Source organism: Cydia fagiglandana, chromosome 17 (genome assembly GCF_963556715.1).
Source record: "Cydia fagiglandana chromosome 17, ilCydFagi1.1, whole genome shotgun sequence".
NCBI classification, from domain to species: domain Eukaryota; kingdom Metazoa; phylum Arthropoda; class Insecta; order Lepidoptera; family Tortricidae; genus Cydia; species Cydia fagiglandana.
Window position 1 is genome coordinate 9154080 of NC_085948.1, and position 13962 is coordinate 9168041.

Here is a 13962-nt window from a genome sequence, read left to right on the forward strand (position 1 = left end):
CATTAAATAGTACTCAGATTTCATGATACTTTCGAGAATAAAACTTCACTTCAAACTCTGAATTCAAATTGGATTTTATGCATAATCTTATGATATTATTTAAATGATCAAACTAACCTACAGTGAAAATATTCAATGTCGAATCTTTGCTCTGTTTAAAATCAAAACGCCCTAACAAATGTATGACCCATCGGAGTAAATTTGTTTATCACATTATGTAGACAATAATTTAGTATTCCTTTATTTAATAAAATAATTATTTGGCGTAGTTTAAGTACTTTTTGTCTTAAAGTTCCTTGCATATTTATAAAGCTACAAATAAAAATACTTTGAGAAATTGTAGTGGTAAGACGTAAGAGTATACAGGGTGCTTCCTGTAACAGGAGCAATAAATTAAACTAAAGGCTGTACTCCTCAAACTGACCAACATTTGTTCAGCAACTTTTAAAAATTATGAATCCTTCCTCTTTTTCATACAAAATAAATATTGCCTTCAATGTACGCTGACATCAGTGTGTTTGACGTTACTTGTCACGCTTTTAACATAACAAAATTTGCAATACATTGCGTCTTAGAATAAACTTTAAAGTGTAATAAAAATCAAACCATGAGTTATTTTCAAAAGTTGCTAAACAAATGTTGGTCAGTTTGAGGAGTACAGCCTACAGTTTAATTTATTGCTCATGTTACAGAAAACACACTGTATATGTACTGGTGTTTATTATTATTGGTATTGTTTATTAACCTAAGGGGTATAATTTGTTAACATCAAACTTATATATAGTTAAAGAGGATTATAAAAATACGAGAAATTTAGCTTAAATTATGACACATATTTATTTACACAAAATGATAAAAAAGTATTATCATTTCTAAATGTACACCGGGTTGTTTGTAAAATTGAAATAAATGACATAACGCTTACTAAACGAAAATTGAAAATTGTGATAGTTTTTATTAAATTTCATCATATATTATGCCTGAAAAGTTGTATACAGTTAAATAGTGAAAAAGTGCTACAGTATAAGTTTTTCATTCTGTATCATATTGACGGTACGAGTATCGTCTTGGGTCGTCCCATACGTTTTTTGTCAAGTTCTTAAATTAGTCCTATTCTGCTTTCGTCACTCATTCTACATTCATTACAGTCGTCGGTGTCTTTCAATGTAGAATGCGTGACGAAAGCAGAATAGGACTAATTTAAGAACTTGACGAAAAACGAATGGGACGACCCAATACGATACCATATTGACAATAATATGTTACTTTTGTGAAACTTTGATTAAATCCACAATTACCTAAGGTTTACTCGGGTATTTCCGAATGTCGAAAACTGTCGGATAATTCCGAAAAGAGACTTTTATTATGATGGAATTAAGGGTGATTTTCATCTGAATTTCGGAATTATCCGACATTCGGTATTACCCGAATACACCTTACTCATAAAAAAACTTCTCAGACAATTTAAGTGTCTTTGTCTAAAAGGGTAGGATGACGACCTGTCATTTCAATACCATTTTGCAATATTTGGCGGTTTTAAGTTATAAATTATATGGAGATGACAGATTCTACCCTTCGAGTTTGAAAAATATTATACATATCCGAATTACTCTAAACAAAACATTATTTCAGAAATCAAGACCAGATTTTATAACAGTAGAAATTGTAGATTGTACCTTTATTATTTAATAAACCTGCTCTAACATACAAACCAACTATAAAATTGAAAATAAAACGGGACTGGTGTAAACTAAAAGCATTTTCACGTATCAAAGTGCCACATCGCACAGGAATATTTTCCAATAACCAATTTTAGTTGCAGACGCGCCCCGTGCTCAATATTCAAATTTCGACCGCCATATTCACAGGCCACAGATTTGATAGGTCGTACTTATACCTGTTACTCGTAATAAGTCGATCAGGTAGTGCATTAACTAGTTAATGATGTCTAAAATATTGATATTAAATATTAATCTGGGTGATCGATATGTACTTAATTACGAGAAGACTTCTGCATATTTTATTATTGTTTTAATACTGATCTAGATCGTGTATCCGTTGTTAACTTTTTTATAATTTTCTGTAGGCGCATCCAGCGTTCATTCCAAATTTTACATCGTTGTATGTACGTGAAAAATGCAATTAATTCTCAGTTATTCAACTTTTGCAACAAATCCAAGCCATAACCTCATAAAATTAAAATAGTGAAAGTGTTAGTATAAATGTGATCGTGTATTCCTTATGGCGTATTCAAATTTCATAAATATTTTGATATGTCAGTGCATCTTGCTTGCTTGCACTCACTTTATATCATATTTCAGAAATCTGAATAGGCGTTTAATTTGGCCGAGTCGTTTAATTGGTGAGCGGGTGCCATTGCTTGACCTGTTCCATCGGCGCGGCGAGGGCCGAGTTCCAGTGCTGGAGGGCGCGGCCGCGGGCGAACATGTACGAGCCGAGCATGAACTTGCCGAGCAGGCGATCTGGAACAATGCAGAATTTATACATACCTATTTGTAGGGCTAATATGGTCGGCTCTTTATCATTTGTCACTGCATGTCACGTTCTAACAAATATGTAAGTGCGAAAGTGACGTATGGCATGAGTGGCATAACAGGTGATAAAAATGCGACCATGATACTGCTTCTGATTGGCTATACATACAGGGTGATTTCTGGGTCGTGATCCAGAACCACTTTTTCTGACTCTGTTAATGATCCACATTATCATATGGTAGTATTTGATTAAAATATAATTAATTTAATTATTCTTATTTTTCAAGTAAAATTAATGTTATACTAAGTAATTATGGTCACCCTATGACTTTTGACATAGGTACGCTGTATGGAAAGCGACAAGACGTCACATTGAGTAGGGTCACCAAATTGTATGCAAAAATGTTTTTTCCTACTTGTCACCTGGAAAATAATCATCATTATTGGTGATAAACAATAATTAACAACATCATTAACTAGGCTCATCTTCGGATTCTGTAAGATGTCTGGCTCTCTTGCTCCACGACCCTGAAATCACCCTGTATAGGTACAGGCTATATTGGATAGCCGATACACATTTAAAAGGTAATAATCAAGTTTAAATTTTAGTTAAAGTTTAATTTACAAGCATTTAACTTAGCCCTTTTCAAGGCTGCACCAATCTACAAGGTTTTCCCGAAAAATCCAAATATATCACGTTTCCCGAAATTGCAATCAATCCCAAACTAGAAGTAGGTTTTCATGTATGTGAACCGGCAATTAAATACGACATATAAGGGAGTCATAAATTATGAGTCATAATGTTCAAATTCATGAGTCCCTTTTTATTGCTTGCAATAATTAAATTTAAATATATTATACAAGTTCTGCCAATTAAAAGATCAACAGAACATCTACGACTATAAATATGTTGAACCTGACGCGATAGATGTATAAATTCAAAAACTGGTAACTACTCTATTTGTCTTAGAATAAATTTAAAAGTGGAAAAATTACTGTCTTGGGTGAGACTTGAACTCACCCAAGACACTGTCTTACTGTCTTGTGTGTTACTGTCTTGGGTGAGTTCAAGTCTCACCCAAGACAGTAATTTTTCCACTTTTTTCCACTTTTAAATTTATTCTAAGCTTAATAGCATCGTTCGCAGACGTTTCTGCTTGTTAAAAATTAAAATTACTCTATTTGTGTTTAGTGTTAAAATTGTTTCTTTAATAATTGCGTACATCGAATTTAAGCTGTTGTGAGACATAAGTATATCTAATATTGAATAATAGTAAGTACTAATATTGAATAATTTTACGGTTTATGGTAACATTCCATTTCTAACCGCAACTGAACGGTACTGAACGCGTCGCTGTCATTGTCAATTTCCATAGTAAAATTGACAGTAATGCAGCTGTTGTTGTAATGGAATGTTACCCTTAGACTCACTTGTTTTTCGTCACTCGCGCGACAAGTGAGTCTAAACCATAAAATTATTCAATATTCAACAGCTACATATTTAAATTTATTTCAACAATAAGTATACTCAGATACATAGAAGAGTATATTTGCACTTGATTCAAAGAGAATATGACGAGGTTGCCGCGAGCCATACATGGACTAATTAAATACGGGTAGCAAACTAATTACAAGTTAAGGTTTAAAATCCGCAGGTTTAATCAAATACATTGCTAGGTATTCTCGAGTCTAGACGGGCTTAAATGATAAGACAAGTAATTGGTCCTTTCTATTCCTTTCATTCGACACATTATGAGCACCTAAATAATTAGACCATATATCACATATACCATGTGCTAAGAAACGTTCTAGCTTTTAGATCACAGCGTTTGTCAATTATATTTTTTAGGAGAGTATGTGTATATATAACGTTTATTTGGCTATGTATGTAGGTATATAATTTCAATGCTACTACCTACTTACTAGATATTCAGTTAGTAAAATAAAAATATAACATTTCCAGTTGCTGCAAAATGTGCTATGAGTCATGGTCATGGCCCATGATAGATCCTGAAAACTTAGTCTAATTGCTAGAAATTCACAAAGCCTTGTTAATATTCTAACAGTCGGCGCGATTCGGGAAATGAATTAGATATTCACTAGATGTGAAATAGTAAAGATATGTGCCGTTCCACGGCAGAAGGTGCCTTATGGCGGCTAGCGCTTACGCTATTGATAACGCCGCTCCAATATTCAGCCGGGGCAATGGTACCTTTTGCCGTGGAACGTCACATATCTTTACTATTTCATATCTAGTGAATCTCTAAATCATTTCCCGAATTGCGCCGAGTAATTATTTACCTTGCTAAGTCGGTACTCCTCAGGTCGGTAGGTCGGAATTATTTCAGATTTGAATAAATTGATTGAGGTTTAGATACCTAGTACTAATTATAATTCATCGCTTGAATTATGAGCTTATTCTGTATTCTCTTATTACAAATATAATAATGCAATAGTAACTTTGACTGTCAGTTTGTCTGTTTCGACGTCACGGATAAATGACTGAATCCTTTTATATGAAATTTGGTAAAGATGCTTTGAATCCTGGGAAAGATTAAAGGGTAGTTTTGAACACGGAAATCGTCATTCTCCATGCAGACAAAGTCGCAGGAAGAAGCAATTTTTCAATAAATACTGTAAGTTTATTGCAAAAATAATAATAAATTAACATTAGTCCAGCAAGTACCTAGACTTAGCTCACGAGATAACCGCCATGTGGGATGTTGACTCGACGATCATTGTTCCTATAGTCGTGTCAGCGAACGGTCTCATAGCGAAGAGTCTCGACCAACACCTAGAGAGACTCTCGCTAGGTGGTTGGATCAAGGGTCAGATGCAGAAGGCGGTAATTTTGGACACGGCGCGTATAGTACGTCGATTCCTCACTCTGCGGCCCTGACCACCGGCAGCTTGGGCCCTGCCCCGCTGCACCCTAGGTTAGGTTTTTTATAATGTGTTTATAATTTTTTTTTTATTGTTTGTAAGTGTTTTTATATTTTACTTTTATATCCATATTATAATTAACCTAACTTAAGAAGAAAAATAAATAAAGAAAATTAACATTATAAAAATATTCAATTCCAGCACTAAACAAACGGCTAAAGCTTTTTGTTTTTAAGTAAGAACAACTTTTTACCAGATAAAGAATTAAAAATTTCTAAGCAGGCCAACGCAAAAACGCAACACTTTGTGAATAAATAATATTATCAAGAAAAGGTAAACTGCTCTCCGCATAATACATTCTAGTCTTCTTGTTAAGTAAGATTCACGGGCTGTTTCAGACTCTGCAATTTTCTGCTGCAAAGCTTTGGATTAAATTGGATTTTCAAGTTGCTATTTTGACTTGCTATTCGGATGTGGATTGTGCAACAAATAACTAAGTTATCGTGTAGGAGTAGTTACTCTTGAGGGATGTGCTAGGATTTCTCACAAGTCTAACAATTATGAAGTTTCTTAACGTGATATGACATGTGATAAAGGTTAAACGGCGATCCATTATTTTATTAAATGTGCTATTTGTGAAGAGTTGCTGTGATTTTAATGTTTTTTGAAGGTAAAATCTTTTTAGTATGTGGCAAGGTGTTCGGTTAAATACTACCCTAATGCTGAAGGGAGAAGCTCATTTATTCGTCATCAACTGGGGTCCGCTTGGTAACTAATCCCATGTTGAGGTTTTAAGTCATAATGTATTGTTTGTCATATTATCGTTAATCATAAAATTCATAAAACTGAAACCGTTAATTTTTAGGATTTTCATAAGGTCATTCTATAGATAGGTTAGGTTAGGTTTGTTTTATGGCAATCCTGAAAAGTTACGCTTTTATGAGAATAACCAATTATTACTTACGAAAATTCGGACAAACAGTATAATATTATGCCTTTAAACTATTTGTGAAACAATAGAGACCCGGTTGGCGCGCATGTTATGTACGACTTACATTTTGCATGCACGAATCAGCGTGAGTGATCTTAAAGCTCGTATCAAAACCGTAACACATTGGTATACACATAACTGAATCGAACTCCGTGTGCAGCGTTTTAATCAAACGCTTAGCGTAGCTTAGCTTAGAAATAGTTCTACGGCTACTACGGACCATACTTTCACGGGTTGGGATCGGATTCGGATCGGACGTAGTGCGAAACCGCTCTTAGGCTTTGAATAATTATTCAAAAGTTTTACTCTGCTCTATTAATACTTGTCTAATTAATCTTCGACCTCAAAGTTACGATTGATAACATTTTTACTGAGGTCCGATTGAAAAGAGATTGGCTGTGTGTCTGGTGGCTGATTAATTGATTTTAGATTATCCGCTGAAGATTTTATCTAGGTTAGGTTTTGACTTTTGTCACTGCTTCATTAGTCGTTAAATCAGACTACCTATCTAACTAATTAATTATCATACATTCAATACGATTTTGAAAACCAAAACAATGTAGGACATACCAAACCTTGACAAAAAAAACAGTATTTTAGTATTCTGTATCCCAGTTAAATAAAAAGTAAGCCATTTTTTCTTATTATATTAAATAAATTAGTGTTCTATTCATTTTATTTAAAATTTATTGAACAAAAAAGCTGTCATTGGTGAGCGGCGGTGTACATTAACTGTCAAAAAAGATAAAATGGTTAAATATTAAATACGCTTATTGCCATTTCGACATTTCATTTTATATCACTCAATGAATGGACAAAACAGCAAAGACAGTTGATACATACATATGTAGAAGAACAAATTAATGTGTAGGTATTTAAGCTATAATATAATGGCGGGATTCCACCAGTGTACGGCACTGTGCGGCACAAGCATATTCAGTACACACTGGTGGAATCCTGCCTTAATACCATTAAAATATATTATAAATATTTTTTAACAAATTCTTGCGAAGCTGAGGCATAAAAACCAGTTTGGCGCGGGAAGGGAACGAATGCCAGAATAATACGATAACATTCATATTTAAAATAAAAAAATATTAACATTTAAAAATCATTTGTTTGTGATACTTAGTTAAGACTACAAAGAAACGAAATTAAAATAGAAAAGTAACAAAGGTACATAATTCTATTTAATTTATTACCTCATTTCTACCTAATGTTTCCTGTTTTCAGGCAAAGTAACCGAAAACTTTTTACTCGAGAGTTTAACTTCAAATATTTGTGCGGGTTTTTTGTTTGTTTGGTATACGTAAAGTTATTAACATGAATTTGAATTCTTTATACGAAAGTCCTCGAGTAGGTTAGACAAAGAACATTCAAAAATAACAATTTTTGTCCATTCCCTTTTCTTCTTCTTCCTAGCGTTTATAACAGCTAATTGCCACGGCTCATGGGAGCCTGAGGTCTGCTTGGCAATTATTTCCAGCAGTTGGCGTAGGCACTAGTTTTTACGAAACCGACTGGCATCTGAACTTTCAACCCAGAGGAGAAACTAGGAAGTTTTTGATTAGTCCGGTTTCCTCACAACGTAAAATAAAACATATTTATCTTAAATCTGTTTAAAAATTTAATTTTATGTCTATATTTTTGACACATGTTTTAAATCCTTTTTAAGCATCTGTCATATAACATTTACATTATAGCTAGCAATTATAATCATTCAAGGTCTTTCCACTAATAATTACATTTTAGTCAAAGTAATATATTACAACCTTAACACATATTTTTTATAATATATTTATTAGTTTTCATCCGCACAGTAGCATTTATGTGTAATTATTTTATGATACTTTATTTAATATGACGCCCGACTTTCAATCCGGTGGTCGCGGGTTCAAATCCCGGCTCGTACCAATGAGTTTTTTGGAACTTATGTACGAAATATCATTTGATATTTACCACTAGCTTTTCGGTGAAGGAAAACATCGTGAGGAAACCTGCATACATATGCGAAGAAATTCAAAGGTGTAGGTATGTGAAGTCCCCAATCCGCATTGGGCTAGCGTGGGGACTATAGCCCAAGCCCTCTCGCGCATGAGAGGAGGCCTGTGCTCAGCAGTGGGACCTATATAGGCTTTAAATGATGATGATGATGACTTTATTTAATACATTCACACATGTTTATTAAATAGTTATACATATACTAAGTACTAAGTTCGCTTTTGTATTTATACTATTATTTGTTTTATTTATCTACTTGTTTTGTGTTCAATACACGTTCAATATGTTTATTACATGCTCACTTACTTATACACCTGTGCAGGTTAACTCTGACAAGGTTCAACGTTATTTATGCTGATGCTCATAAACAATATGATCTATCGGCTACCCCGCTACAACATGGCGGCTGGTAATCAATCAACTGAGCGTACACATGCGAGCCATTGAAGGTATGTTTGCAATAGCAAGCCGATTGAAACAGGCCAATAGGGGATATTACGGCAATATTCTGCCGCCAGAGTGCAGCACTACCGACTCTAGTAAATTCATAGACTAACTTATACATTATATGCCTTAAACTGTTTTTTGACAAGTTTTCACAGACAGCAAAATATGACATTGATGCATCAAGGCGGTTCGTTAACAAGGGCCTACCGGTAAACGCGAAAATCGAAATTTAGTTATCTGCTTCTTTATCGCTCGAATATGTAAGAGTGATAGAGAGGTTAGATAACGAAATTTCGATTTTTGCGTTTACCGGTAGACCCCCAGATTGTGACAGATAGTGTTAGTGGCGCTACCTACGCAGAGTTATGCGTAATATTCCCTATTCGAATGTACACTGATATCAGAATGATATCTAAATGATGTCGTTTAGCTATCGTGCGTCTAGCTCGCACCAATACATGAACGGACAAGTATGAGCGAAATGCTCGACAACTCACAGACCAATGCAAACGTACACTGATATTAGAACTTCATCTAACTGAATAAAAACAAACATAATTATTATAATTATTGAACGGGGTTGGCCGGTGGAAGTTTTTAGCAGATGGCGCCATCATAGCTTGCCCTGTCAATCCCTAGAATTGTGTCAAATTTTTGTTTTTTAATACCCTGGATGCAAGCTCTTTAAGCCAAATCTCATAGAAATAGGGGCAAGCTATGATGGTGCCATCTATGCAAACCTTTGACAGTTGCCAACCCCATTGGCCTGATATTTATCGACGAACAATTTTGATGACTGTACGTGTAGATTATGTTATTTTTGTCAACATCCCATCAATTTTAACCTCGAAAAGGGTTCGATATGTGGTGATTTTCCATTTGAAGCGGTAAAAGCAATTTATTAAGCTTTTGACCTGAAATGATAAAGTTGCACCGGCGGTGGCGCATCGGAGGTCTAAGTAATTATATTAAAATCGGTAAACGTGAAAACGACATTAAACCAACGAAAATTTTATTATTTATTTATATTCTACTTGACTACCGTTTTGAAACATACCATGAATCGGGTCCACAGATATCCTAAGTAATTACAATAGACCAAGTTAATCCATTATACTTGATTTTTGCAAAAAAATGTTTTTTATCATTTAAACCTATTATGCTAGCATAATAATTATGTATATTAGAATATAGTTGTAAAACACGTTAAATGAAAAGGAGTGGAGTCTTTTTGTAATGGTAGTGTAATGACATCAAAGGCCTTCAAATATCACTTTTGGGAATAGGTATGTTTTTTTTAAACGCTAACTGATTCTATAATACTTACAATTTTGCCATTATTATTTAATTATCTACTCCCTTTTGAAGTTAATTACATCTAGTCAATATTCAGGGCCTTTCCAGCCTTCTTACGTAATAGTCATTTTATCGCTAACTCGCCCCAGAAGCCTTTAATTAAATTATTCAATCCATTAATATAACAAATAGGGTATAGAAGGCCGTCTCATGATCATATTAATTATTTTAAGAGCGCTCGAGTATCGTATACATGGTTTCATAATATTTCATTTTAAATCAACAGCAGACCCATTACAATTTTGCAAGTAAAATTCAAATATAAATTATTAATTATTAAATACAATTTTAATTGTTTCTGTCGGTGCGTCTTGTTTCGACTGCGTTTTAGTAAAAGTCTTACACCGAAAATCTATAATATATAACATATGTATTTACATCACAGTTATAGACATTTTCCTTATTTATTTCCTAATCACCTAGTGAACATTTGCTACTTTTATTATAATACAATAAATTAAACAAAATTGCAAACTACATTACTATCTAAAATAAAAAACTAAAATTAGCTATTTTAAGCACTGCTTGAAATGGCATAGTTTTAAGGAAAACAACAAAAAAAAAAACATAAATTAAAAAGTCAAATCCGCTTGTAAGTGTCGAGAAGGCGATCACTTACGTTTTAACAAACTTTGTACAAAAAAATGGCGTCCTAATGAAAGAACTTCTCCCATTATGGCTTCGCAAGTGTCACCCTGAGGATGTATTATTCGCCCTGCGTTAAACGATAAAGTAATTCATTACTTTAAAAGCCGAATAGCGACCCGCCAGCTGGATATTGTGACAAGTACGTATAAAACGTCGAGTAAAGTAAGGTCGTTTAGTAACGAGGCTTTTTCCTGAAAACCAGCAATAAGTACCCTAAAAATTCAATATTGTCTTATAAAAATCGATTGCCGGTGTATCTCGCTAAAGCGCCCTAAACATGATATTAAATATTTCCCAGCTTAATATCATGAGCGTAAAGAAAATATTACCTCTTGGTTCTGAATAAAGTATTTCATTATCGTATTTTTAAAGTGTGCTAATAAATCTAATAGGTTATTTTATCAGCGGTAATGAAGATTGGCATAAGTGCATATTCATGTACGGTATGTTTATTTAACTAGCAAAAGCTATGAAAAATGTAATTTTACCTAATTCTAGTGGTCATTAAAACAGTTATGACGTTCATAAAGTCTCTGCTTAATTAGGTTCAGCTAATGCTTGCACAGTGTGACATTAAACGGCCATATGCTGTTAGTCTAAAGAGAATTCTGAGGCTAAAGAAATAAGGTACAATCTCTGTTAACTTGGCAATTGTAATTGCATGTACATACGTTGGTGTTGTGCAGGACTAGGAGCCACTGTAATTATTGCCTGTGGTTGCTACGGCGTAGGCAACACTACGCCGTAGCCTTTGCTACGTTACGTCTACGTTCATGAGGCGGAAACTTGATGCTGTAAAGTGCAAGCCATTACATAAGAGAGAAGGTGAACGATATATCTCTTTAACTAACTTTATGATAATTAATACATTTTTACATAAATATAATCACGCCTGTTTCCCGGAGGGGTAGGCAGAGACCACGTATTTCCACTTGCTATGATGCTGACATACCTCTTTCGCTTCGTTCACTAAACACAACAATACATTTTTATTTATACCTATATGCGTGTCGGCGAATCACATAGTTCCTGAAAAGCTAAAAGCATGATGTAGGTACATTCGAGTTCATTTAGGTCCATGATAGGTTTACTTCCTGTAGATACTGTTAGTAGTTATGGATATCGATAGAGTTCTCGATGAACAAAATTGAAACAAGTATTATACAAGCTATAAGTAAATAATGAATAAGTAATTAGGGCTAATAATTAGTGAAATTAATTTAAATTACCCTTTTGTAAGTTACGCGCAATTGCTTCACTAAATTAACGGTATTATTTTAATTTATTACCTTATACAACTCATTTTAATTAATTCTCTTTGAGATTGTAATTAAGAATCTCTTGTTTTTATGAAATAATATATTCATTACCGTTTACCGTTTTGCATCTTTTCCCGAAAACTCGATACGTGGAAACTTAAGACGAAAGTGGAGGACCCGCGCGAAATCGCCGTTCATATAGTATAGCTTTTTAGCGATAAGACCGCCTCTTGTATACCCCTGCTTATATTTCTGTATTTTTTTTGTATTGTCTTTTTATTGAGGTGTACAATAAAGAGTAGTTATTTGTATTGTATTGAAGTTCTCATTTTAGTCTCTGGATATTAATCACAGCTATGCTCCTAAATTTTATTATTTTCCAATTATTATTTATTATAAAAGATAGGAGTATTTAAAAATTTGTATGAAATCGCTCCTAATTTTTACAATATTCATAAAATCTGAAAAAAGTCCAACGTAGGGGCATAGCTATGGTTAATATACATCAAATTATGTAAAAATATTTACCATAACGTCAATATCCAGAGAGGATAATGGGGACTACGTTTGTATGGACAAGCGGCCGTCCCCTTTCCTCTTAGGGCCACTTGCACCATTCGCTAACCTCGGGCTAACCAGTTAAACTTGTAGTTACCATGGTCACCAGTACAATTTCATCGGGGGACAAGCAAAAATCACTAAGTACTATCAACAAATTTAAGTAACAATGCACTTTATTACACTTGTAACACGGTTTATTATCCAATAATTTCAATGGTGTTAGTTAGTGACTTTTGCTTGTCACCCGACGATTTGACACTGGGTTAACGGTTTAACCGATTAACCCCGGGTCAGTGGGATGGTGCAAGCGGCGCTAAGGTTGTCAATCATAAAATCAACGAAGCAAAGAACCACCTCATTTAATGAGTGGCTTGTCAAACTCAATTAGAGTTAAAAGTTATCGACCTATTTCAAAAGTTCATGTCGTTAAAATTGTTTTTAAGCTCAAAAGCCTCCGTCAACTGTCCATCAATGTTTTTATTGGAGCGTTTTGTCACTATATCAACATATTAAAAATTTTGTTATTAATCTCTTTTAGTAGAACCACTCTATCTTCTTCTCCGTCGAATTACTCTTGGCAGAGCCGTCGTGGTCACGTTGAACGACGAACGATTCTACGCCAGTTCTCCCTGGCAGATGCTTCTCTGGCACATGTGTTGAGTGGGGTGTTGGTAAGGGCTTATATCTGATCCATCCAACAAGTCTCCTCATGGCCTGCTCTCCAAGTTATTTATGTTTTAATCGCGTTTAACTTGCTTTGTTCTCACGGTTCAACTTCATTAAATTGCGTTCAAGCTATACAAGAGTAATATCTCATATGAAATACGATGTCTACTCAAATAATTATTTCATAATTACACTCCATATAGTCCATAATGTTGAGTAATAAAATACCTTATAAGTTAAGTGTACTTTAGAAATTACAGATGTCTTATGAATACTTATACCTAATATTTATTTTATGTAGAAGTAAAGTACTAATAAAGAGTTTTATACAACGTCGCGTTTACCTAATGACCGGCGCGATTCGGGAAATGAATTAGAGATTAACTAGAAACGATATAGTAAAGATATGTGACGTCCCACGGGTAAAGGTACCTTATGGTGGTTGGCGATGGCGCTTACGCTATCATTAACGCCGCTCCAATATTATTACGGCGCTATGCGACGTAAGCGCCGGCCGCCATAAGGTACCTTTTTCTGTGGAGCGTCACATATCTTCACTATTTCATATCTAGTGAATATCTAATTCATTTCCCGAATCGCGGCGCCAGCCGCCATAAGGTACCTTTTGCAGTTGAAAGTCACATATCTTTACTAT

At 34.3% G+C, this 13962-nt stretch overlaps 1 protein-coding gene across 2 annotated transcripts in view; it reads right to left on the minus strand.

The window, feature by feature from the left end:
• LOC134672381 (synaptotagmin-15-like) overlaps positions 1-13962 on the minus strand; it is a 92322-nt gene that overhangs the window by 14604 nt on the left and 63756 nt on the right. The window contains exon 12 of one of the 2 annotated variants that reach the window (XM_063530241.1): positions 2267-2483. The exons of the other annotated variant lie outside the window; for it this stretch is intronic. Within the exon in view, the coding sequence (XP_063386311.1) occupies positions 2356-2483 (128 nt within the window). The 3' untranslated portion in view covers positions 2267-2355. Of the gene's footprint in view, positions 1-2266; positions 2484-13962 lie in introns of those variants that run through there. 2 annotated transcript variants of the gene reach the window in all.